Source organism: Narcine bancroftii, chromosome 10 (assembly GCF_036971445.1).
Source record: "Narcine bancroftii isolate sNarBan1 chromosome 10, sNarBan1.hap1, whole genome shotgun sequence".
Classification (NCBI taxonomy): Eukaryota; Metazoa; Chordata; class Chondrichthyes; order Torpediniformes; family Narcinidae; genus Narcine; species Narcine bancroftii.
The window spans coordinates 50,504,774-50,530,247 of NC_091478.1; the positions used below are offsets into that span (position 1 = coordinate 50,504,774).

The 25,474-nt window shown below is 45.4% G+C and overlaps 2 protein-coding genes across 6 annotated transcripts in view; one reads left to right on the forward strand and one right to left on the reverse strand.

Moving 5' to 3' along the window:
* LOC138744555 (zinc finger protein 16-like) overlaps nucleotides 1-3,726 on the reverse strand; it is a 52,018-nt gene extending 48,292 nt beyond the window's left edge. Inside the window, exon 1 of the mRNA XM_069900918.1 lies at nucleotides 3,129-3,726. The gene's annotated coding sequence lies outside the window, so the exon portion shown is untranslated. The remainder of the gene's footprint in view (nucleotides 1-3,128) is intronic.
* On the forward strand, nucleotides 727-24,926 carry LOC138744558 (uncharacterized). 5 transcript variants are annotated; one of them, XR_011345622.1, is made up of 3 exons: nucleotides 727-1,049; nucleotides 12,189-12,346; nucleotides 14,971-24,926. XR_011345622.1 is itself a non-coding variant. In XM_069900920.1 (2 exons), exon 1 carries the CDS (start codon nucleotides 10,870-10,872, stop codon nucleotides 11,638-11,640), a length of 771 nt encoding a protein of 256 aa, XP_069757021.1. In that variant the 5' UTR covers nucleotides 10,861-10,869; the 3' UTR covers nucleotides 11,641-11,644; nucleotides 14,971-24,926. The 5 variants fall into 5 exon arrangements, 1 of the variants encoding a protein (XP_069757021.1); XR_011345623.1 differs by lacking the exon at nucleotides 12,189-12,346 and having other exon boundaries at nucleotides 727-1,917; XR_011345620.1 differs by lacking the exons at nucleotides 727-1,049; nucleotides 12,189-12,346 and adding an exon at nucleotides 10,861-11,970.
* The last annotated feature ends 548 nt before the right edge of the window (nucleotides 24,927-25,474 follow it).

A 25,474-nucleotide genomic window follows, 5' to 3' on the forward strand; every position in this document is an offset into this window, starting at 1 on the left:
CTGAAGGGCCTGTACATTACCTCACAGATTTTGAGCTCAATCTCATGGTTAATGAAGGCCAACACACCATGTGCCTTCTTGACAAAACATTAACCAATACAGCAGCTTTGAGTGTCCTATGGACATGGACAAGTTCCCGCATAAAAGACATACAGAAGATAAGGATGCATGGAGTAGGAGGTTATGTTTTAAAATAGGTAGAGGATTGGTTAACCAATAGAAAGCAGAGAGTAAGGGCACAGGAGTATTTTTCTGGTTGGCAATCGGTGGTGAGTGGGGTACCGCAGGGGTCGGTGCTGGGCCTGCCATTGTTCAGAGTTTACATTGTATAAGTCATCTGGAAGAGTGTTGTTTTTCTAAGGTTGCAAATGAGGGTGATAAAGCACATGGTGCAGAGGATACCGAGAGTCTGCAGAGAGATAGCTATGTTAAGTGAGTGGGCAAGGGACTATCAGATGGTGTACAATGTTGGTAAATATGAGGAAGAAAAAACTGGAAGATCAGATTGTTATTAAAATGGAAAGTAATTGCAGCACACTGTCATGTAGAAGGACTTGGGAGGGTTTGTCCATGAACTGCAGGTGCAACAGGCTATTAAGAAAGCAAATGGAATGTTGCCCTTCATTGTTGGAAGGATAGAATTCAGGAACAGGGAAGGTTATGCTGCAGCTGTACAATGTACTGATGAGGCCACATCTCGAGTACTGTGTGCATTTCTGGTCTCCCTACTTGAAGAATGATGTTCTGACTGTAGAGGGGGTTAGTCTATGGGGAGAGATTGTGTTGTCTGGGTCTTTACTTACTGGAATTTAGAAGAATGAGAGGGAATCTTACAGAAACATAAAATTATGAAAGACAGATAAGATATAAGTAGGTAAGATGTTTCCATTGGTAGATCTAAGAGACATCGCCTCAAGATCCAGGGTAATAGATTTCGAACAGAGATGAGGAGGAACTGCTTTTCCCAGAGGCTGCTGAGTGTGGAGAGAGAGACCCATAATTTTGACCCATCAACAGTGAGGAACCGCTATAATTGACAAGTCGAGACGGTGAGTGGCATGGAATCCAACTTAAAGCTTCTCAAATTTCATCAGGAACAGATTTGCCCATACGGTATGAAACTGCATGGGGTTGTCAACACAGTTATGGGCGTCACTTCGACTCCGCGTTTCCCTCGCCGGAATTCCCAACCCAACCCGACAACACTCATCTCGCACCCCCATTGTGGAATTGCTCGGAAATTCAACGTTAAGATCTAATTTCAACCTCACCAGCTGTGAACGCTTTTCCTCGTCTCTCTCCACACGTCCCAATCTATTTTATCATCGTTTTCTTTAATATATTTTCTCCAGATTCCCTCCACTTACTGAAACACCAGGACACAGTCCTCTGTATTTTATGGTCATTACTGCACTGACTCGTGTTCTCACTGTACCTCGTGCCAACAATCACCTCGCTTAAGTAAGTGAGCAAAGAGATTCAGTGCATATTTCAGCCCACACTTCAACTGATCTCTGATATTTTTCTGAGATCCCGCGTAAATGAACGGATTTATGCAGGAATTCAAAAGCTGAAGCATGTATGCGCTCTCCTCCAGAATAAAATTTGGATTTTTGAAATTAGAACCCGAGAAATATGGCATTTTCTCAATGCGAAGATAAATGATTGTGATAAAAAACAGCATCCAGGTCAGAATGAAACAGCAGGATATTAAAAGGAGCAAAACGATCGATTTTCTGCGGCTTTCCATCTCACGGTCAGACTGTTTGTCTCCGTTTCTGCTGCACAACAGCCTTCTCCGAGTTGTAATCGCCGCGAGAATGTGCCTGACGGTGAGGACGTTAAGCAGTAGTACCAGAATGAAGGGAAGACACGGCGTTAGAATGCTGTGGACCCAATCGTATGCATCCCATGCGGGTGAGATGGTGAACGTTAACTTTGCTTTACAGAGCCAAGGCACACCATTGACTAGGAAGGAAGGCTCGTAAGTAAAATACCAGGGAACGTTTATCGCACAGCTTAGAGCACAAACGATCCCCAGAACAGCGGCCGCAGTTGTCGCAGTGCAGTATGTCGCTTTCAGCCTTTGACAACAAATTGCAACATGCCTGTCCAAAGTGAACATGACAGTTACCCAGACGGAACTATCACTAATTCCATAAATGAGGACGAAACTGAGCTTGCAGACGGGGGTGATAGAAAGGGGGCTGAATGGGAAATAAATATTTACAATTCGGTTCAATATCACAGCCGTAATTATGACAAAAAGGTCTGTCACAGCCATAGCCACCAGATAGTAAGTGATGCACTTGGAAAGGCCGCATCTTCCTCGAGACAGGATCGCAATCACTGCCAAATTAGCTGCAAGAGAATGGGCAATTAATAAATGGTACACCAAGGAAAAAGGGGAGCGGAGAATGCGAATATAGTACAGGGTGGCACAGCGCTGGAAAACGGAGAGCGCAATTGGGGTTTCGTCACGCAATGTGAGCGCTGCCATGTGAATAATTCTGAGGCAAAGTCCGCAGACTGTACCACAGGATTTAATTAGCTTAAACGTGTACACTCCTGGCTCCATGAAGCGGCCAGCTCCAGTCTTTATATGGGCCGGTGATTGACAGTCGGCGGGTAGGAGTGTGGTTGTAGGAGAAAAAAGGCCGTTGTGACCCTTGATTTACGGAGATTCAATGGAACAGAGGAGGGACATTTTCAGTGCAATAATGCATTCAGGAAAGGCCAAGGTCAATGCAGCTCAGGAACGGCAAAAGAAACACAAGGGGAAAAAATAATTGGGCGAAAACTCGCAAAACCGTTCTTTATTTCCACCGTGATGACGGTCACTCCATTACATCTCTCTGCGATACAACAACACTGAAGTCCAAAAAGAAACAGAAAACACGAGATGGGAATGACTAAGAACCGCTTTCACTTGGCTCTCCTCGTTCACCCGCGGCAGCTCTCCGAACTGCTGCGGTTTTCCATTTGTAATGTTTGGAAATAACAATGCATAATTTCGACAACTTGGAACACGGACCAGGATACAACGATACGTGTAATCCGTTACAATCCAGATGACCCGATGCATCATGAACTTCTATGACATTAAAAAATGAATCACAGTATTTTACCTGGAACTCCAACAGATGCCAGGATAGGATAGTAAATGGCGAAGAGCAGTCCTTTCGGAGGTGTATGCATGGCGGTTAGAGTATCTGAGCTCGACAAAGCTGCCTCAAAACTGCCATATTTATGCTCCATGGCAGCCTCTACGGAAATAATTGCGTACTTTTACATATTGCAATGATTGGATAATTAATCAGACGAATGGAAGCCACTCTCGGGACCGTGTTGTGTGGCGAGTGGTTTTAAAGATCTTCGGCATCGGCTTTAATTAAACATACTGAATTCATGAAATATACCGGCCGTTACATTCTTCATCGTGCAACGTACCGAGCAAACCGTGTGTGATGTTACGGGACAAACCAGGATTGATGTACAGGAGGGTAGGGAAGAGAGCGACAGGTGCACTGATGTTGAGGATCTTGAATAAGCAGACGCTTCTGTACCCACAAACGGGGCTCCGGGCTCGTGTGTTGCTTCTCGAGTGCAAGGGTGTGAACTGTCCTGGAGTGGCTGCAGGAGCTTCTGCAAGGGGCTGTGTAGTGGCGAATGTTGGCAGCAACCACGTCGGGAAAATGGATCAGGGGCTTTCTTTATGGGTGGTAGAGCCAATGCAGATGGAACGATATGCACGTGGGCAGCGCCGTGATCAATGTCCCTGGGGTGGGTTGTTACTTGGCGCTGTCAAGGAATATTGAAACGATGTCAGCGGCCCCGATATCCATTGCACAATTGTAGATGGCAGTTATCTGCTGGCTCATCGAGCTGCAAACTCGGGTTGAGTCTTCAGATAACAGACGTCCAGTGGATATAGAGGAAAAAAAGGGATCATGTTGTTATTGCACAGTGGGAATAGCAGCCAGGTGAGCAGTATCCTATTGCAGTAGGAGGCCAATCTGGGACAGTAGCGCTATATTCACGCAGTTGCAGGTACACACACACACACACACACAGTTGGATGAAGTCGGCTCAGTCGGGAGGTTGAGCGATAATTTTAGACCAGAATTATCGGGAGGAGTCACACCTATGTCAGGGGAGGGCACCTCTGTGGTCCGTTTGCGTTCTGTTTATTGGGGATGGGGTGGGACGACTGAGCAGGGAAAACTGCAGCACCAGGCCACTGGCACAGAGTCTGGCTGTGGCTCAGGAGAAGGGAAGAATGACAATGGCGACAGTTTGTTAGGGGAACATACAGGGGTTTCTGTGGAAAGGATCAAGATGGTATGTTGTCTCCCGTGTGCAAAGTTCAGAAATGGCTCTGATTGTGGCCACAAAATTCGAAAGAGAGCGGTAACACAGAGATGTGCAATGTGCAACAGGTTGATGCCAATGACAAAGATAGGAGGACAGATGAATGCGAGGCTGGAAAAAAATTTACCACAGGAAGCAGGATTTCATGTCTGTGGATCATCGGGATCTCCGAGGGATGCAGGGGGATGGAAGCTTTGTACAGTGAGACTGTAGATGAATGAGTTGAAATATGTGTACATCAATGCAAGAAGCATTAACCATCAGCATTATTTTTAAAAAAAATTAACAGCACGATGACAGGCCCTTTCAGCCCATGAGCTCACGCAGCCCAATTTACACCCAATTAGCCTACACCACTGATATATTTCAAACAGTGGGAGGAAACCGTAGCTCCCGGGAAAACCCATGAAGACACGGGGAATCCAGCTCCCATCCCTGTCTAGATTTATGACCTCATTGCTTAGTAGTTCCCGTTTGTAATAAAAGATACATCGCAGAAGTGGAGGATATTTGGTGAAGGTGAGAGAAGAAAAGTCTATCAGAGATACCTGTGGGCAACTAAAATGTTCCATTTGAAATACATAAATGGAGTTCACTGAACTGATTAATTTATTTACAGCTGTCATAAAACTCAACCAGAATCCCAAATAAATGAACTCAATGTGGTTGGTTTCCTTTCCAATCAAAGTGAACTCCTAACGATGGAACTAACATGGACACTTTTTAGTATTGGAAAGGGTCAAATACTTTGAATATGTCACCACAGAAAGTTCTATTTGATCCCCTGTCCAATTTTTATTATCCACATAAAATCACAAAAAAAGCACCTGTGGCGGTGTGAGCAGTGGAAGAAATACAGCCACCACTTGAGGGTCCTTAATGACTTTTTATTCAAATTCAGCACACCCCTAGAAGGGCAGAATGAGCTCAGTCACCTGGTACATTGTGACATCATAATCGCTGCCCAGGGTGTGTGCTGGAAGGGATGTTGGAGTCAGAGAGAAACCTCTGACAACACCATTTCCCTATGGCTGCCCCGCCACGTGGTGATACAAGCGGGGCTGGTTCGCCATCAGGATGTGCTCCACCATACACCTTTCTTTTTCTCCTTCACATTGTAAAATTGCGCTGAATGTGGCTCTTGCTACACTTTGATCCTTCAGAGGTTTTGAAAATTGTTATCGCAATCCAAGTTTTTATTTATTAGTAGGCCTCTCCAGTGTTCTAGTGGCAGTTAATGAAGATCTAAGGACAGATGAAGTGGGGCACAGTTAGTGTAGAAGTTAGCTCAGTGCTATAAGTGCCAGCAATCTGGAATTAAATCTGCTACAGCCTGTAAGGAGTTTGTGCATTCTCCCTATGGCTGCATGGGTTTCCTTCGGGTGCTCCGGTTTCCTCTCACGTTCCAGATATATGGGAATAGAAAGTTACAATGGTCATGTGGGTGTATATTGGCAGTGGAGGCTCATGGGCCAAAAGGGTCTATTACGGTGCCTAAAGAAATCTCTTGGTGCCTGCCACATTGACCACCGCCAGTGGGCTGATATCGCCTCAAACCGTGCATCTTGGTGCCTCACAGTTTGGCGGGCAGCAACCTCCTTTGAAGAAGACCGCAGATCCCACCTCACTGACAAAAGACAAAGGAGGAAAAACCCAACACCCAACCCCACCAACCAATTTTCCCTTGCAACCGCTGCAACCGTGCCTGCCTGTTCTGCATCGGACTTGTCAGCCACAAACGAGCCTGCAGCTGACGTGGACATTACCCCTCCATAAATCTTCGTTCGCGAAGTCAAGCCAAAGAAGAATTATTTAACCATTACATGAACCGGTTTAAATGGTGAATGGTTGAGATTTTATATCAAAAGATGTCAGGAAGGATGGAGACAGGACAGCACTCCTAATAAAGTGAGATAAAGGTCATAGAGAGAGAGAGAGAGAGAGAGAGCTGATGTAAGATTTAAGGAGCAGAATTTTGAATCCATCTTGGAAGAGGTTGGGAAAAGTTAATGGAAAATCACTGGTGACCAGGCCCTGCTAGGAATTGCAGGGCCGAATTAGAAAATTAATAGCGGGGCCCCTACTCTACAAAAGTCGAAATTGATGTTTTATATTTCGTGTAGTATACCAGTCTTAGCCAAAAAGCATTAAATGTTTGATATACTAAATATTGAAAGACAATATGAAAGTTTTAATGTTTTAATACAAGTTAAGACAGTTAAAGACATACTGTTTATGCACAGATCTTATAGAAACAGACATTTTTGGCTTTTTTATTTGCAAAATCTTTCAAAATAATTTCAAAGTCAATGGTTTTAGTAATGTCATTTTCTATAGATGGCATTGCCAAATTGTTTAGTCTCTCTTGTGAAATTGTTTTAATCAGTTTTAGTTTTGAAAAACTTCTTTTGCCCGATGCAACTGTTACGGGCATTGTTAAGTAAATCCTCAAAGCAATAAAAACATTAGGAAATGCTGTGAATCGATTGTTTATTACCAGGTATTTAAACAGAGCTTGAGGCTTAATGACACTGAAGGGAAGAAAAGTTTTCAGAGCTTCAAGTTCTTTGGCCACGTCTTTAGTTGTTTCAGTAACTACCCTTCCCTCCATCAGTGCTCTGTTTTAGTATGGTGTCAGTTAAAGCTGCTTCAAGGTCTGCTGTGTGTTTCCTTATTTCTGCCTTTTGTAAGCTTTGAAAATTATTTAAAAATCCAAATAATTTTACATGACTTTTAAGCTGCTTAAATCTAGACTCTAAAGATTGAAAAGCTTTGTCTAGCACTAAGCTGAAGCACTGAACTCTGTATGCCTCTTTTGGATCATCTAAAGTTTGATCTTTTGCCTCATTCTCTTCCTTCAACGTAGTTTTTTTTCTTGAAATTGTCTAAACTCCAATTGTAATTCAACAGCTTCAGCCAATTCATTTGCGCCTATCATTAAAACTCCCCTCCCTATAAATTCTTAGCCATGATAATAGTTTTTCAAATGACTCCTTTTTCTTCAGTTTCTAACAAACTTTCTGGCTTGCACTGTTTAACTGCTTTCAGTGTCTCACACACACTCACTGAGAGAGCTCGTTTCCCCTCCCCTCTCTCTCCAACTGCCAAAAAATCCATGTGACTCTCTCACTTGCAAAACTCCTTACCTTCTCCAGCAAACAATAGGAGTTAGTCTTCTTGGTCAAGTTGTTCTCTTTGGGTAAACAAAAACCCAGGAGTGATCTTTCTATGCACTCTGTCAAAACCCTTGCAAAAAGCTTCCAACAGCCAGAATGTTGCCTGCTTGTTGCTTTAATGATGTCATTTCACCTTCTTGTGAAATGTGCACAGCATTCTCCATAGTTTCTCTAAGTTCACTGAATATGAATTCTTCAGTATTTCAAATACTCTAATTTTACCAATTTCTCCCAAATACATCTATCACATATTTTATCACACCTTAAATACATCATTTATCTCTTGAATTTTATACATAATATTCAAGTCTTTTCTGATAGCATTTATCAATTTTGAAACTTGTTCCAACTTTAATTGCCCCAATTAAAGTTTAATTTCCCCCAATTCATAATACTTTTGTTTAGTCCTTTGTAATAATTTTTCAAATTTTTGTCTGTAATGAATTATACTGTAATTTTTAATTAATCAATTGTATCTTTTTAACTTTTGTTGAATTCTGTTGTAAATCTTTTTCTAAAAGTTCTATTTCTCTTTTTAATTTATTTACTTCACCTAAATGTTGCTTCTTAATTTTAGAAGTAGTAAAACTAATAATTTGTCCTCTTAAGTATGTTTTCAAAGCTTCCCATAATATAAACTTACTTTTGACAGAATTTGTATTTATTTTCAAAAACTGTTGTATTTGATCTCTCGTAAAATTACAAAACATTTTTTAATAATAAAGAATTAAATCTCCAGCGATATGCAGTGTCCACTTTTTCTGAACCCATGTATGTTATTAATGAAAGAGAATGATCTGATAAAATTCTAGTTTTATATTTAGCTGATATTATCTGATCCAGTAGATGGGTTGATAACAAAAAGAAGTCAGTTACTCTCAATGGAGTTTGCATCATGTCAAAAGTTTGCATTTACTTCCACAAAATGAAGCTACAATTTATCTGTCATGTTTGTTCCCAAACTAATTACATTTGTTTTTGCTGATACATTGTTCCACTTCATGCTATTTTGTTAAAATTTAGACATACAGCACAGTAACAGGCCCCTTCAGGCCATATTGCCCAATTACACCCCATTAACCAACAACCTCCAGTACGTTTTGAACGGTGGGAGGAATCCAGAGCCCCTGGGGAAAACCCACGCAGACATGGGGAGAACGTACAAATTCCTTACAGACAGTGTGGGATTCGAACGGCAGTCCAGATCGCTGGCGCCATAACAGCATTGCGCTAACCGCTACACCAACTCTAGTGCCCATGATTGAATCCCGTATTAACCCACACACATATTGCTTGCAAAGGGATAGAGCTGCAGACAATATCAATAACAGTAAGGTGAAATTCACATACTTTAAAAAAAGACATTTCTGAATTAAATACCTTATCGGATGCAGTGGAGGTGGAAGATTTATGAAAAAACAATGGTATCCTTACAGGAGACAGGTTAGTAAGAGAAATTACCCATGTATCAACATGAATCAGTTGATTTGTAGTGGTTATCAATAACCCCTTTTCCACTGGCATCCCAGTTAATTGGCTGTGCAGTGTCCTGGGACAGGAAGCCCTTTGTGCTGTTTTCACTGTGCAACCCTTCACTGGGACACTAATTGTTTTTCCACTGAACATAACTCATCCCTAAGGATCAGAGTGTTCTACCTTCAACTGGAAACAAGTGACTTCCTGCTAGCCCTTTTTCACTGGTTTTATCAGCATGACAGTGTCAGCAAACACCAGAGATATGAATAAGGGTAGAGGCAGTTAATCCCCAACATGAAATGACATCAGCCTCTTTTCCACTGGCACCCTGTCCCAGGAATTAACTGGGAATTTGCTGAGACAGGGTCCAGTGGAATAGGAACACTGTCCGAATGCCGGCGTCAAATTACATAATTTCCCATCTGGGATTTACTACCTCTAACTCTACTCATATCCCCGGTGGAAAAGCGCCAGCAGGAAGTCACCCATTTCCAGTTAAAGATAGAACACTCTGATCCCTAGGATGAGTTGTGTTCCATGGAAAAGCAGTTAATTAAGGGTGGCCCAGTGGAAATGGCTCAAAGGCCTTCCTTTTCCCGGACACTGAACGGCCAATTAACTGGGATGCCAGTGGAAAATGGGCTGTCATTTGACACCGATATTCGGACAGTTCCTTTTCCACTGGACCCTGTCCCAGTAAATTCCCAGTTAATTCCTGGGGCAGGGTGCCAGTGGAAAGGAGGCTATGACAACAAACTTGCTTGGTAATCATGCTGCATTATAAAATTGGAAATAGTTCATTTCAAAGATTAAGTCCTTCACACATGGAAATCCTTGGTTCTATTTAGCAGCATTGCTGACACTGTGACATCACCCCTCCATTATTTGAAGGGCTTCCCCTTGGTTCCAGATTCTTTCAGTGACAACCCTTCATAGTTATCTATCAGAATTTCAACAACAATATTATGCTGTGATGGCGCACATCCTCATGGCGAACCAGACCCGCTTGTATCGATAGGTGGCAGGGCAGCCATGGGGAAATGGCGTCATCAGAGTTTTCTCTCAGACTCCAGCATCTCTTTTCCAGCACGTGCCCTGGGCAGCGATTATGACATCACAATGCACCAGGTGACTGAGCTCATGCTCCCCTTAAAGGGGCATGCTGAATTTGAATAAAAATAGTCATTAACAACTATCAGTGTGGTAGCAGTGATTTCCTTCAGCTCCTGCAATCAACACAGTGGTGACCCCGATGGGCCCAAATGTCTATCTGGACCCAGCGAATGATGGACGCAGCTGAGATGCACGCTGCAGCCCTCAAACTTCCCCCCTTCTGGCCCCATCACCCATGGACATTCCACCTCCGCAACATCTCAGCCAACACCACAAAATTCAACCACATTGTGGGCACGCTGAACCAGGACACGGCAGTGAGGGTGGACGACATCATTCACCAGCCACCAGCAGTGGGCAAGTTTACCGCCCTCAAAAATCTACTCCTGGGGAAGTTTGGCCTCACTCCCCAGCAGCGTACTTCCAGGGTCTTACACCTGGATGGGTTGGGGGACTGCAGCCCCTCAGCCCTCATGGATGAAATGCTGGCCCTGGTGGAGGATCATGAACCATGTTTCCTCTTCCACCAGATATTCCTTGAACAGATGCCAAAAGATATCCAGCTCCATCTGTCCGAAGAGGACTTTTCCGACCCCTGCAAGGCCCCAGCCTGGGCAGATGCCCTCTGGCAAGCAAAACAAGAGAACAAGACAGCCCTCAGCCAAGTCTCCAAGCTGGGGCCCAGCTGACTGCAGGATACCCCCAAGCACAAGCCAGAGGAAACCCAGTCAACATGGTGCTTTTATCACCAGCGCTGGGGAGTGACTTCCAGGGGACTTCCAGGGGAACGGCCAGGCCAACCGCTGATGATAGCTGCCACGTTGGCCATGTGAACAGCCTCCTTTACATCACTGACAAGTCCACAGGCCACTGGTTCCTGGTGGACACAGGGGCTGGGCTGAGCGCCCTCCCCCCCCATAGCACTGGAAACTTGAACACGGACCCCACTCCAACCCTGCGGGCTGCCAATGGTTCTGCAATCAAGACTTATGGCACCCGTAGGGCACAGATACAGATCGAGGATGAAAAGTTCACTTGGAGGTTCGTCTTGGCCTCGGTGGGCACCACGCTGTTAGGGGCTGACTGCCTAAGGGCTCACGGTCTGCTGGTGGACGTGAGGAGCAGGAGGTTGCTCAATGTCCGCACCTTTCGCTCGGTGCGCCTGGGCACAATGGACGACGACAGACCCAAAATTGCCACGGTAGCCACCGCCACAGATGAGTTCACTAAGATCCTCAGTGAGTTTCCTGCCATCCTGGAGCCATGCTTCGACATCGCCTCCCCCCGCCATGGCGTTTTCCATTACATCTCCACAAAAGGCCCCCCGCTGCATGCCAGAGCTAGACGGCTGCCACCGGAGAAGCTAAAACAAGCAAAGGAGGAATTCTCCAGGCTCCAGGAGTTGGGCATCATTCGGCGGTTGGACAGCGCTTGGGCGGCACAACTGCACATGGTCCTGAATTCATCGAGGTTGGATGCCCTGCAGAGACTACTTTTTTTTTAGACAGGTACCCAGTCCCCCATATCCAGGACTTTACATATACATTATTTTTACTTCATATTCTTATGTGGTGGTACATGTCCTCATGGTGAACTGGTCCCGCTTGTATTGCCAAGTGGCGGGGCAGCCATGGGGAAATGGTTTCGTCAGAGGTTTCTGACTTCAACATCCCTTCCAGCACACGCCCTGGGCAGCGATTATGATGTCACAATGCACTGAATTCACGCACGCTAAATTTGAATAAAAACAATCGTTAACGACCATTGGTGTGGTAGGAGTGATTTCCTTCAGCTCCTGCAATCGCCACAATGCATACTAGACAAACAGGACAGGGTTAGTCTTGGCAAAGTGTTTTCCCAGTACATCCTGATCGACCTGGGATGAAAAGCAGCTCATAACTGCATCAATATTCTTCATGTGACCTTCCTTCACTAATCCTCTGTCTGATGGAGGTTGATAATAATTTAAGAGCCACAGGGATAAGATTAGATGATTAGAGTTTATTTTCACATACAGTAGTACAGAAGCACCGATATTCTTTCTTGCTGCAGGCACATAGAATGAATACAGCCACGGCATTATGTAAAATTGTTACAACATGCCAAGACAGACAAGAAGTGATAGCAAAGATAAATAAATAACTGGACATTCACAGCTGCAGTTATTGGGAGTAAAGACATGGCAGTCCAGTACGGACAGATATTTGGAGGTAAGTGGTTAGTTTTGCACAAGGAGTTTGGGAAAAAAATGTCCTCCCTCCAGAAGATGCTCTGGAGCAAATATCCTGGCTCCAGACTTCATGCTGAATGTGGCAACGAAGAAGAGGCAGGGTGAACAATCAAACTCTTTATCTCTCAGCATGAAGTAGCACAATATTGAAGGAAGCATATTTAATATCAGAGTGTGGGAAAATTTCAAGGAGATGTGAGAGAGGTTGGTGCCTGGAAAGCCTTGTGGAAGAGGAAACAACAGGAGCGTTTAACCTGTTGCTGGACACACACATATGCAGGGAAGGAGAGGACATGTAAGACATGCATGCAAAAGACGTTCAGTTTAACTTGGCATTATTTTCATGCCGACATCGTGGGATGAATGGTTTCAGATGTGAGGTGTTTTCAGTGCTGCTGGAGGTGGCACCAATGTGGTCCATCCCCCATATCTCTGGCCTGGATGTCACCAGAGCAGTCTTCCCTTTCATATGGGGATCCAGGATGGAAAGGGTCTGAAGGGTCCCATGCACAAATTGCGAGACAATAGAGGCAAAGGCATATCCAACGTGGCACTCATCCTGTTGACCACCTTCGTGGGTGGCTGAATCATCAAACCAAAGTACGAGGGCATCAAGTCCCACTATGGGCTGAGGTGATACCTGTCCCAGGTGTTGCCAAGGATAGGCCTGGCTCCACTGCCATACAATGCTCCTGTTTGGTGGACTTTGCCACACCACTTGATGGAGAATTTTTTTTTTTCAGACCAACATCCTTACCCATGTCCATCAACCAGTGGAGAGCACATAACATCCTGCAGACACTGAGAGATGGACACAATGGATCGTTTCCTGACCAGACCATGCAGGTCATCTGGTGGATGCCTCACCACCAATGCTCATGAACAAGCACCAGGACTTGGCCTGACTGGTGGTGAGAGGAAGCCTCCCAGTAAAATCCTTTCTGTCAAATAATAATATCACCCATTCTAAATCAGATATTAAATAAAATAACAGAAAACAATATACCAAAGAACCCAGAGATCTTCCTCCTAAGTAACATAAAAAACAAGAATTTGGAATTGATTTGGAGGATGCACAAAAAAGATTTGTTAAGATAGCTCTAGCCGTAGCAAAAAAATGTATTATGTCAACCTGGAAATTGGAAGATAATTTGAAAATACAACAATGGTATATAGAAATGAATAAATGTATTCCATTAGAAAAAATAACATATAGTTTAAGAAATAATATTGAAATATTTGAACAAATATGGGAGCCTTACATTAAATACAATAGCGAAAACCTACCGGGGACAATCATTACCTAAGTTAACAGAAGGAAAAGGAAATGAAAAGAATGGACTCAGTAGAATTTCTGGTGTATTTTTATTGAATGACAATATTGTCTGACTGGTTTAATGTATCCTAGATTGTATACCTTAAATGGACGGGAGGGGGAAGGTAGGGAGGGTGGGATGGGAGGAGGGAGGAGGGGGGAGAAAATGGCACTGTATATGTGTGAAAAGGAAAAAGTGTGTACCATGGTTAATGTGATTTATGGTGTGAAAAATAAAAAATTTAAAAAAAAAAATAATATCACCCACAATGTTGTCCCCGATACGACTGTGCTGGAGTGGAGATAATTGCTCACCTCTTTGCTAAATGCAAACTCAGAGTGTGTAGTGAAGATTGCAAGGATCCTTGCCACAGTTCATGTCCAGCAGCATGTCAGAGGACTCTTGGTTTTATAGGCTTTTCCTGGGATTGCACACAGAGTCAAACATCAGGTCCTGAAAGATACACTTTGGTTTGCTCTAAATCTTTGGTCTTTCAGAACATGGAGATGTTGGTGAGGGAACGCAACCAATTGGCACATTCCAGGCTGCAGGAGTATGTGTAGAGGCATGCACTGAGGCCTGGCGCAGCCTATGCTGTGGGGGAAGGACCAATATCATGGGGTATTGGGGGGGGTGGCGAGAGACTGAGGGAAAGCCCTTCAAATAATGGAGAGGTGATGTCACAGTGCCAGCAATACTGCTAAATAGAAATTGAATACAATAACGTACAGTGATGGCAATGTATGGACACAACCCCAAGGGTGCAAAGATACTGTGAACCACTTTCCTTTTGTAATAATTTATTGTGAATAAAGTTCATTTTTGGTTTAAAAGCAACAAGTGGTAGCTTCCTGTAAGAAACACTTGGATAAGTACATGGATGGACGAGACATTGAGGTTTAAGGCCTAATGTGGGAAAGTGGGACAAATGCAAGAGGCAAGAGCATTAGGAAGGAGGGATGGAAGGAAAAGTGGGAGAGAAAAAAGTGAGTACAGGAGTAGTGGGGAAAGAAAATTGTAATTTTAAAAATATTTAGTCACAAGTCCGTGTCACCTAATTTACACCCCATTAACCCCCAACAGTGGGAGGAAACCAGAGCTCCCGGGGAAAACTCACGCAGACATGGTGAGAACATACAAACTCCTTACAGACAGTGTGGGATTCGAACCCTGGTCCCAATTGCTGGCACTGTATCGGGGTTGTAGTAGAGGAATTAGATGGAGGTGGGTGTGAAGTAAAATTAGAAAACGCAACTTTTTTTGAATGTTTTGTTTTGATTTTTTACAGACTCACAAGTGATTCCAACAACGATACAATCTTTGTCAACATTCATGGAACGTACAGACACTGTGTTTTATTCCCACCCCACTCCCTTTCACCCAAACATATAACCAGACTGATTATAGATTATTCAAATACACGTGGGGTTCAGAAACCCCTCCGAAACCCTAAAAAAGAACAACCTAATTAACTAAATGACACAAGTAAGGAATAAAAGGAAAAAAAAGCTAAATTAAAACAAATTAAAAAAGGGCTAATAAGAAAACACGCCCGTTGCCTGTGCCCTGTTCCATTTCCTTAACCCCAATCCTTTCCCTACTGGGATAGGTTTTATAATATCCATATTTTGAGGGGAGGGGGAGTGAGCCAATCTATGTGCCCATGTATTTCAGAGAGGGCTGCCACACTCTGACGAATGTGTCGTGTTTCCCCTTTAGATTGTGTGATTTTCTCCAGGGGAAGGTAACTGCATTTCCATATTCCATCATGTGGTATTTAGCTGGGAGTCAGACTTCCACGTAACCATTACACACTTCTTGGCTACTCCCAAGGTGACCTTCACAAACTGAATTTGATATTTGGACAGTCAAAAACTTACATTTCCAATATCTCCCAGAAGCTACAACTCCGGATCTTGTAGAAAATCCACTTTGTAGCAACCTGGTACACAAGATGGCCAATGAACATAGCGACTGCACAGATCCTGCTCGGACCAATGACCACCTGCACAGAAGGAAACAATGAGCAGCAGCAGGAACACCAACCAATCCGAGGCCGGAGCTGCTGTAACATCACTCCTGAGGACAGCAGCGGGGAGAGAATATAAGCAGAGCTGCCAGTGCAATAAACCAGTCTTTGACTTTGTGTGTCATTCTTTCCACACTTTGTGGTAGAGCTCATGGAACAAATGGTGACCCGGAATGTCCAACCACCAGTTAGACCCGAAGATGATGGAACAAGCAGCTCTTCACACGGTTTCAATGAAGCTGCCAACGTTCTGGGTGTCAGAGCCACACATGTGGTTCGTCCTTTGACAGATCAATGCCGACAACACCCATTACTACTACGTGGTGATCTCGCTCGAAAGGACAAGGCAAAAAGGGTCGTCGACTTCCTGCAGCAGAGTCCGGCGCATGGCAAATACGATGCCCTCAAGGAGCTATTAACCCACCCTTTAGGGCTCCCATGGCACGAGTGCGCTACCTGACTGTTGCATATGGACGATTTGGGGGACAGGGCCCCATTCGCCCTCATGAGCGAGATGTTTGCCCTTGCCGAGGGACACAGGCCCTAGGGGGAAGCCAAGTTGCCTCCCCCCCTCCCCCGACTCCTTTACACACTCATGGCAGAAAAAGGTAAAGACATTACCTGGGACAATGAGGCCTCAGAGGCATTCCAGAAGGCCAAAGATGTACTGGCCAATGCCACCCTTCTAGTACACTCAAGGCCATAGGCACCAACTACCCTCACAGTAGAGGCCTCCAGCACAGCAGTAGGGGGCACACTGGAGCAATTCATCGAAGGGCAATGGCAGTCCCTGGCCTTCACTCAAACTCAAATACAGCACTGGCAGCTATTGGCGCTGAACCTGGCAGTCAGGCACTTCCAGTATTTTTTGGAAGGTAAACAATTCAGTGTCTTTCCAGACCATAAACCGTTAACCTTTACCTTCCAGAAAATGTCGGACCCGCGGTTGGCCAGGCAGCAGCAACACCTCTCATACATGTTTGAGTTCACCACAGACATCCAACACATTATGGGTAAGACCAACCTGGTGGCCAATGAACTGTCCTACCCCGTGATTGAGTCCATCCAGGCCCTGACCCAGGGAATAGACTATTCAGCTATAGCCAGGGCACAGCAGGAAGACCCTGAGGTCCCAGCAGATAGAACAGCAGTTTGCGGCCTCAAGCTGGATGATATTGCCATCGGCCCTGGTAACCAGAAGCTCCTCTGCGACATTTCCACCGGCAAACCCCACCCCATGGTGTTGATCCAGAGATCAACATCCCATACCTAACTCCACTAAATAAATGTGTCCTTTTCTCCTTCTCCCCTTCTAGCATTTTCAGTCATCTTTAACAACAGTCTTCTCTACCTGCCATATCAGCCGCTTAAGTCTTATCCATAGGCATATAATGAGGAGTAACAGTACTAACAGGGCAATAATCATACCAACAATTGGGTGCAGTGTTAGTTTTAGGGGACCATCCCTTAAAAATATTCCACCAATGATGGGCGGAGAGCTGAGTGACCCAGTCTGTGACCCGGATCAACTGTCCCTACTTGTAAATTAAATCCACTCGGGCTTGATATGGTTCATCCTAATTTTTTCATCAGGTGGGTAATTTGGTCATTTTCTTTAATCAGTCTATCCAAATGGGTATAGTTAATAAAGGAAGTGAGGAGTTGCTGATGGTGGGCAATTCGATAATCTTCTACCTGCCTCCAGGTTCCCAATACAATCCACCCCTTGGAGGTCACACCACTCGCCATTCATGATCAATCAATAATTATGTATGTTACAAGTCAAAACATGTAAAAAACCAATACTGATCAAGTGGGTCAATATATTTACTAATGCTGTCCGAATGCTGGACAAGGCACAAAGTCAAATTCAATGACAACACCTCACCAGTCCCCGCGCCCCTAACCAAACAGGGTTATTGTGTTACCAATGGGCAGGGTGCTGTGGGAGCTGCTCCCCAGTGTCAGAGGGGAGGATAGAAAAAGGAATTTATTTGGTCACCAATCCTATGCTGGGTTCTCTGGCTTAACTGGCAAATATGAGCACCCTTACCAATGTCTGCGAGCAGGTAGTGCAAGGTCATCCATCAGGTACCAGAGCCCTCTCTTGGCTTGTGCATCCGCGCCTTGGCCTCATGCTTGGGCACTTCTCAGGCATAGAGCCCAGGTGCCTGTCACCGTGCTACCCCATGGTGAGGCAGGGGGCAGGCCAGCAGGTCTACATCCGGGATGTACCTGAGCATCTACTTTTCTGGCTGACATTTGACACCAGGATGCCATTCCTGCTCACGTTCTCTTTCATCGGGGGCCCCAAGTGCCTGCGTTGGATCCCTGTAATGATAGCCAGGAGGAGTCAAGACAGAAAATTAGCCAGTTTAGTGTTTTTAAATAAAGGCTCTCACAGCCTCCACCCCATGAGGTGTTTTTCTGTTAATGAGAGTTTCTGGGGTGATTGCAAAACAAAACATATACGATGTTTCCTACCATGGTCTGATCACTGACTGGTCAGCTCACAAACTGTAACTTTACATCCACACTGTGATTATGTATCTATAAATTTCAGTTTCTCTGAATGTGCTTAACATAGAAACATAGAAGATAGGAGCAGGAGTAGGTCATTCAGCCCTTCGAGCCTGCTCCGCCATTCAATGAAATCATGGCTGATCTTAAAACATGCAATTTTTAAAAAGTTGAGGGTTTGACAAGATAGAATGTCCAGCGATAGTTTACAGAGCAACAGGCAGAGATTTTCTCAAGAAGACTAGCAGGACTCTGCACCCTTGGATCTTCTGCTGGAGATTTCATTCAGCATCTGCCTTACTGGCTGAGATTGGTAATTTAAAGGGAACACCTGCCTGGAAGGGGGCAAGGGGCAGTGCTTATTCAACAGCTTGCTTTGCTGTGTCAAAAGCAGCCTATTGTTCTGGTCCCCATAGGAATGTGGCTTTTCTATGGGAGACTCAATAGGGTGGTTCAAAGAGCATGGTAAGGTGGGGTATGTTCTGCTGCCAATAATGTAGGAGGCCCACAAGGCTTGGAGTCTATTTTATTTAAGGGAATGGCAAAATTCAAAGTTTCATTTTTGGCTGTCTCAGAAATAGCTCTGGCCTGAGCTCCATTGGATCCCTCATTATCTCAGTCAGGACTACAACTATCTTTCCCGTAAAATGGGTCCCTCTATCGCTATTTATCCCCCTGGGGATCCCGCAGCAGGGAATCATTTCCTTCATCAGGACTTTGGCCACAGTCTGGGCATCATCTCTCCTAGTCGGGTAGGCTTCTATCCATCAGGTAAACATATCCACTATAACCAGCAAGTACTTGTACCCTTTACAAGGGGGCATATGGGCAAAGACAATCTGCAAGTTCTCAAAGGGGGCCTGAGCAGGGGGTAATTGATCAAATTCGGCAGGTGAGCGTCCCCAATTGTTCTGCTGACAGATTAGACAATTCCGGGGGAAAACCATACCTGCTTTATATTATGCAGCATTCCCGCTTTTCCCAGGTGGGCTTGCCCATGGGCCAGTTTCACTATGGGCCGATATAGACTTCGCAGGCACACTACCCTTCTGTCTTTACTCTTCCACAAGCCTTTGTCCACTCGGCAGCCGTGGGTTTCCCACGTACACTGCTCTTGGGCGGAAGCTGTTTCTTGGGTGGTTTTCAATTCCAGCTCCTGTATTACTTGAATCTACTCCGGGGTAGTGACACCTTGAGTGAGTGTCATGGGCAACATGGGGACTTGTTGTGACTGTTGTGTTTCTGCTTAGAATCGCATAGCGAATGCAGAAGCTGGTATGTATTAGCGGCAGGCAGTTGCATATAAACACCTTCCTCGGTACAATATAAAGTTGCATTAAATTTGCAGAAAGCTTCTCTCCCTAAGATAGGGACAGGAGTCGTGGGTGACACAATCAATCTTTCCTCTACTTGACTATCTCCCACCATCAGGATGGTGGGTTGTGAAACAGGGTCAGTCATAAGGGCCCCGGACACCCCAATGCTACCTACAGTTTTTTTCCTCAGGGGTAATCCTGTGGATGGTGGCACAGATGACATGGTGGCCCCGGTATCCACCAATATCAAACTCTCTTTTCCCCCCCACCCGCACATTAAGCATAGACTGGCTTTCTTCATCTAAGGACAATTGGAGGAGGGGGGCCTGTACCACTGGTTCCTCCAGGCACCCCTATGGGTTTGGCTGCTGAAAGGAGAACTGGGGCTGTTGGTTACAGTCCTGCCCCACAAAGGGATTTCGATAAGGCCCAGGGTCTCTCAGGCAATGGGCATCCACTCTTTGCCATCATCTTCCCCAGGGCTGGCTTCTACATTCCCGTGCCCATTGACCCTTCTTTCCGCAATTTCAGCACTGATCCTGGGTCTTATCCTAGGGCCTGCCCCGCTCTCGGCCACCCTCTCCCTTATGTTCGTTCTTTGTATATATATATATATATAAAACTGTCCTGTCCGCTTCTCCATCTGGGTGAATAACCCTTCTCTGTCCATATTAGTCAATACAGTAACAGTGTTAGCCCAATTCTTTCCCTGCCAATCCAATTGCTTCATCATATACATTTTGGCATTTTGGGGTAGCTGGTAATTTAGCAAGGTCTGCACAGCCAAGGATTGGTTGTCTTGTGAAGGCATCCCAGCATTTTCTTCCCAAGTGTTTTTAAAACGAACCACAAAATCAATTGTTTCTTTCCCAGCCTTCTAGAGGCAGCACATTACTTCTCCCATTTTCTCCTATCGGGACCAGGAAAGATTCTATTACTGCCTGCCAGTGGGATCCGTAGGCAGCTTGTAACAGCATACGGATGTCGCCGGGCAAGGGATGACAGATGGCACAGGTTTGCTGCAGCCAATGGTGGAATGTTATGGGTCTCCTTACTGGGTCTGGTGCTGCTCTAATCATGTCCCGTGTCTCAATGGGCATCCAGGGCTTTAGTATGGGGGGGGGGTCTCTGATAATTTTTCAGGTTATTTGACTAGTTGAATCTGGCTTTTCCTTTGGCCCCCCTACACGTTGTTACTCCAATCCTTTCTCAGACCTGGGTTCTCTGTGCCCTGAAGCATCAGGCACCAAGGGAACATTCACCTCCTGCTAAACAGGAGGTTCAGCTTGACGCGTGGGCCCGATGGGGCCCCTGTCCCACAGCCTGCTGGCATAAGCCACTGCTGCCTGGTCCAGATTGTCCCAGTTGCTTCCCCTTCAGCAGATAACTGGGGATACAGGCTGACAGGAGGCGTGGAGGCAGTGCCCAGAGGCGCAGATGGTGCTCTGGGGGAGTATGAAGGGGGCCTAGGAAGCTCCAAATTAGGGTCTATCCCTTTTCCTTCCTTTCCGGTCGTGGGCTGATGCCGCTTCACAATCTCTGTCCACTTATTAAAACACCCATTAAAATATCCGAGATCCCAAATCTTCTCCTTCACTATTAGTAGATTCTTTCAGATCTATTATTAGCTTTAAATTAAAACTTCCCCTGTATGGCTATTCATTTGTGAACCACCCATATAGATCATTACTGAATTGGATGGCATAATCTGGGTGGGGAGCCCAGAAATTGCAGCGGATCTCCTACCAGTTGGCGATGTCTCCGTTGTTCCTTTCCTTGGGTTTTTAGTGGCTTTCTTCATTGGGGTCATTGTTGTGGCCCGGGAACAGACCAGGAATAATTGCTCGACCAGGAATAATTGCCTTGCTGAGCCAATTTCCCATCTTGGTCCCCTGTTAAATCTTAACAACAGTTATACAATATATACACAGTTGTCAGTTCCCTTACTTTACAGCACGTGCATTGGTGTCTCTTTTGTCCGCATTGTCACCCTGAGTTCTACTTCTCCGTCTTCCCCCCATTTTAGATAGGGAGACTCATACTCTCTGTACATCACCTCACCCTCTCAAGCGGGGATCTCGGTGAGTGAGCCTCACCTCACCCTCTTAAGCGGGGATCTCGGTGTGTGAGCCTCACCATACCCTCTCAAATGGGGATCTCGGTGTGTGAGCCTGCCTCACCCCCTTTCAGCTAGGTTCTTGGCTAGGCCTGTTGCCCACTCACTCCTACGGGACCTTCAGTCCCAGGTTCGTGATCCTGTCAAATAGGACCCTGTTCACAGCGCCAGATTTGTTGTGGAGAAAGAATCAACTACCGATACCAGTGTAACGCTTCGGAAGAGTTTTATTAGCAAGATATCTTGGAAAGCATGCCCAGCACCCAGCCTGGGCTTGCTCTGCTCACAATCAGTTTTAACAGAGTTTATATATAATAAATGGCAGTGCATTCCTGCATGTGGGCTTCCTGTTGCAGTCAACCTGATAATAGTTTATCATTGTCAACATTTGGCAATAATTTAATCATTGTTTCACAGAATTTCAAAGCTTATCATGACTGCAGATAAATCGTAACCTTGAGGTTCCCTGCCTCCACTTAAGCAGTATGCAACAAACTCTTGTATGTTCTTGTAAGCAACTTATGGGTGAACCCTTAACCCTTTTGTGTTCAGATTTTCCTCCACGCATGGTACCGGTAGCGTGGAGGCAGCAGGTCTTTAACACAGTGCACAACCTGGCACACCCAGCCATGAGGACTTCTGTCAAAATGGTGGCCAGTAGGTTCATCTGGCATGGCCTCTGGAAACTGGTCAGTCAGTGGGCCAAGACCTGCAGGCTCTGACAGAAGTCCAAAGTGCAGACACATGTCAAGGCAACCACACCTCCCCAGTCTTTCGAACCAGCGCAACGTCGGTTCAGCCACATCCATATTGACATTGTAGGGCCACTTTTGGTCTCCTGTAGGGTGAGATATCTCCTCACCATGATTGACCACTCCACGAGATAGCTGAAGGCAGTTCTAATGGCCGACACAACCATCGAGAACTGCACCAGGGCACTGGGACTCTGGGTGGTGCTGGCCAATTTGCTGAGAACCCACCTTACCATGGCTTACCACCCTCAGGCCAATGGGTTGATGGTGGGGTTCCACAGGCACCTAAAAGTGGCCTTGTTACTTCATGCAGAGTATGAAGCTATGATATGCTGCCAGCCGGAGAAAGCCCAAGCTATTCCTACGCTGTCTTCTGTGTGGTAACTAGTCTTCACTCTTTGCCGAATGGACCCAGACTTGCAGTGAGAAAAGCACTACCATCTGCCTCTGATTACTAAACCAATTCTGGATCCCTTTGTACCTTCCTTCAGCTCTTTGTCTCAATCTCAAGAAACATACTATCACAGACTCTCACACCTTTCCCAATGTACGGAATTCTCGTCCACATCTGTTTCCATCAAGAGGTCTTCCATGCCAGGATACGCAAAATGACCTCTTTCTTGAATAAATGTGGATACCTCCTGACTGTTACACATAAAACTCTCTTGTATGTCTTGTCCTGTCCTTATCCCATCTCCCCCAGGCAGAGGGGAGAGAGTCACTCTTGTCCACACCTTCCATGACACCAGCCTCAGCATTTCCACTGAAATTTCCACCAAAATCCTTGCACCAACCACATCCTCCCCTCTCCACCTCAATCTGCTTTTTGCAGGTCTAAGCCTCTCTCCGAGACTCCCTCATGCACTCCACCAAATGCAGATTTGGTAACAGCCTCACCAGACTCTTACACTCTTGTGGGTCTAACTAAGAGCTTTCTGCAGACAAATATTTCAACTCCCCTCATCATTCCTACAATAGGGAAACCAAAATGGCAGTATGACCGGAGCTGTTGTAATGGCCGAGCTGCTGCTGGTGCAGACCCAGGAGAGCAGGAAGCAGGAGCAGACACAGCGCTCTCCTGCAGGGTCCTACTGCTCGGTAATGATGTCAACGCTCTGAACAGGCTTTAAATAGTCTGTTAGAAGAGCCAATAGTGTTATTTCTAATATCCTGCAACCATGGAGGTCTGTCCCTAAAATGGCAACACCTGTGCTGGGCAGGCAACCAGAAATAGGAGAACACCATCCATTGAGAAGGAGAAGTCTGGGACAGGACCCTAGAGGGAAGATGACTATGGCAGTGGACCAGCAAGGGGCTCAGCAGCTGGAAGACTGTAGGCAACTTGTGATTGAAGGAATGACACCTGGCTGAATGCTGCTGGAGACTGGCATATGGGAATCAGGTATCAGAACTGGGATTTGAGAGGGTGCTGAGGGTAAGAAGGGCTCCCAAAGGGCCCTGGGCCTGAAATCCTCCTGATCATAGAGGAAGTTTGGCTCTGGAGCTTGGCTACCAATGTATTGAATAGGAGTCTGAGAGGCTGTAGAGGTTGGCGGCAAATCCACAGACACTCAGTGATTCTGAAAGGATTCTCTTTTAATTATCCTTCTCGATTTAGTGGGGGTTCAGGGCAATTTTTATGGTAACTCTTTGTTTGACTTTACAGGAAGAAAAATTTGAAGTAAATGGTGTATTTACACTTTTTATATTAGAACCTTGAATCTTGAACCTGTTCATGACCTCATCCATTGTCAGGGTGAGGCCAAACATATCGCGGAACAACACATCCCGACAGCCTTAAAATTAATGGATTTTTGTAATTTTCCGTAACCATCACCCCATCTGGTTCTACCCCTATCTGGCTCCACTGGTTCCACTGTTTCCACCCCATCTGGTTCCACTGGTTCCACTGTTGCCACTGTTTCCACCCCATCTGGTCCACTGGTTCCACTGGTTCCACTGTTTCCACCCCATCTGCTTCCACTGGATCCATTGTTTCCACCTTATCTGGTTCCACTGGTTCCACTCCTATCTGGTTCCACTCTTTCCATCTCTTTAGATCTACTTTGTTTATCGGAATTTATTGTCATGAACATGTCATGAAATTCATTGATTTTTGGCAGCCTCACAGTGCAAACATTTATATAAACCACGTGTAGCAACTTCAATCAATAAAGTAGTCACTTCGAGGCTAAGTGAGGCATTTGTCTGTGTGATAGTACAGATCTATCACCAGTGTATATAGTTACAGTATCTAGAATGTGCTTACAGCGATTGGCTGAGAGCTTAGCCACGCCTACTGTCTGGGCCTTAAAGGGTTGTGTCCCTAGCCAGGTCGGATCATTCCGGACTGGTCGGCCACCTGTGAAGAGCTCCTGTCTTTTGCTAATAAAAGCCTTGGTTTGGATCAACAAGTCTTTGATTCTTTCGACGAGCTCTACAGTCTGCAACGTGTTTCTTGAATGAATTGGTAACAAAGCCTAAATGAATTTTTTTAAACAATCTTTATTAACAAACACAAAAGGCCCTGTAGTATTGTTTAATGTCAATAGCACAAAAACCTACTGCAGAAATAAGTAACATTCTAGTGAATCATAACTTGCAACGTGTAATGTTATAATGTCCATGTAATGTCTGTGTAATGGTCGACAGAAATTATTGATGCCTAATTCATCCTCCTCGAATCACCCAACTGACGACACTGGCTAACAAACCTACTTTTCAATGTGCGCAAACCCCCACACGTGCTCCTTGAAGAACGTGCTACTCTGGCTCCAACCGCTTGCTACCACAGTGGAGCCAAGCATGCATGCATCAACCCAGTCCATAGCATCTGCGTATTGGTGGACATACTGGCCCTTGCTGAAGCCGTCGCCGGGGCCGAGCCAACCACCCATCCGCAGCCACAGGAAAAAGCTCACAGACCCTGGGACACCACTGACGCCCACAGCCAAACCATAGGTATGGAACAAGCCTTTGGCTCTTACACCATCTTATAAAATAAATACAAAATAATGCAAGAGAAGGTCAAAGTAAAGCAGTGTGGTGGTACACTGGTC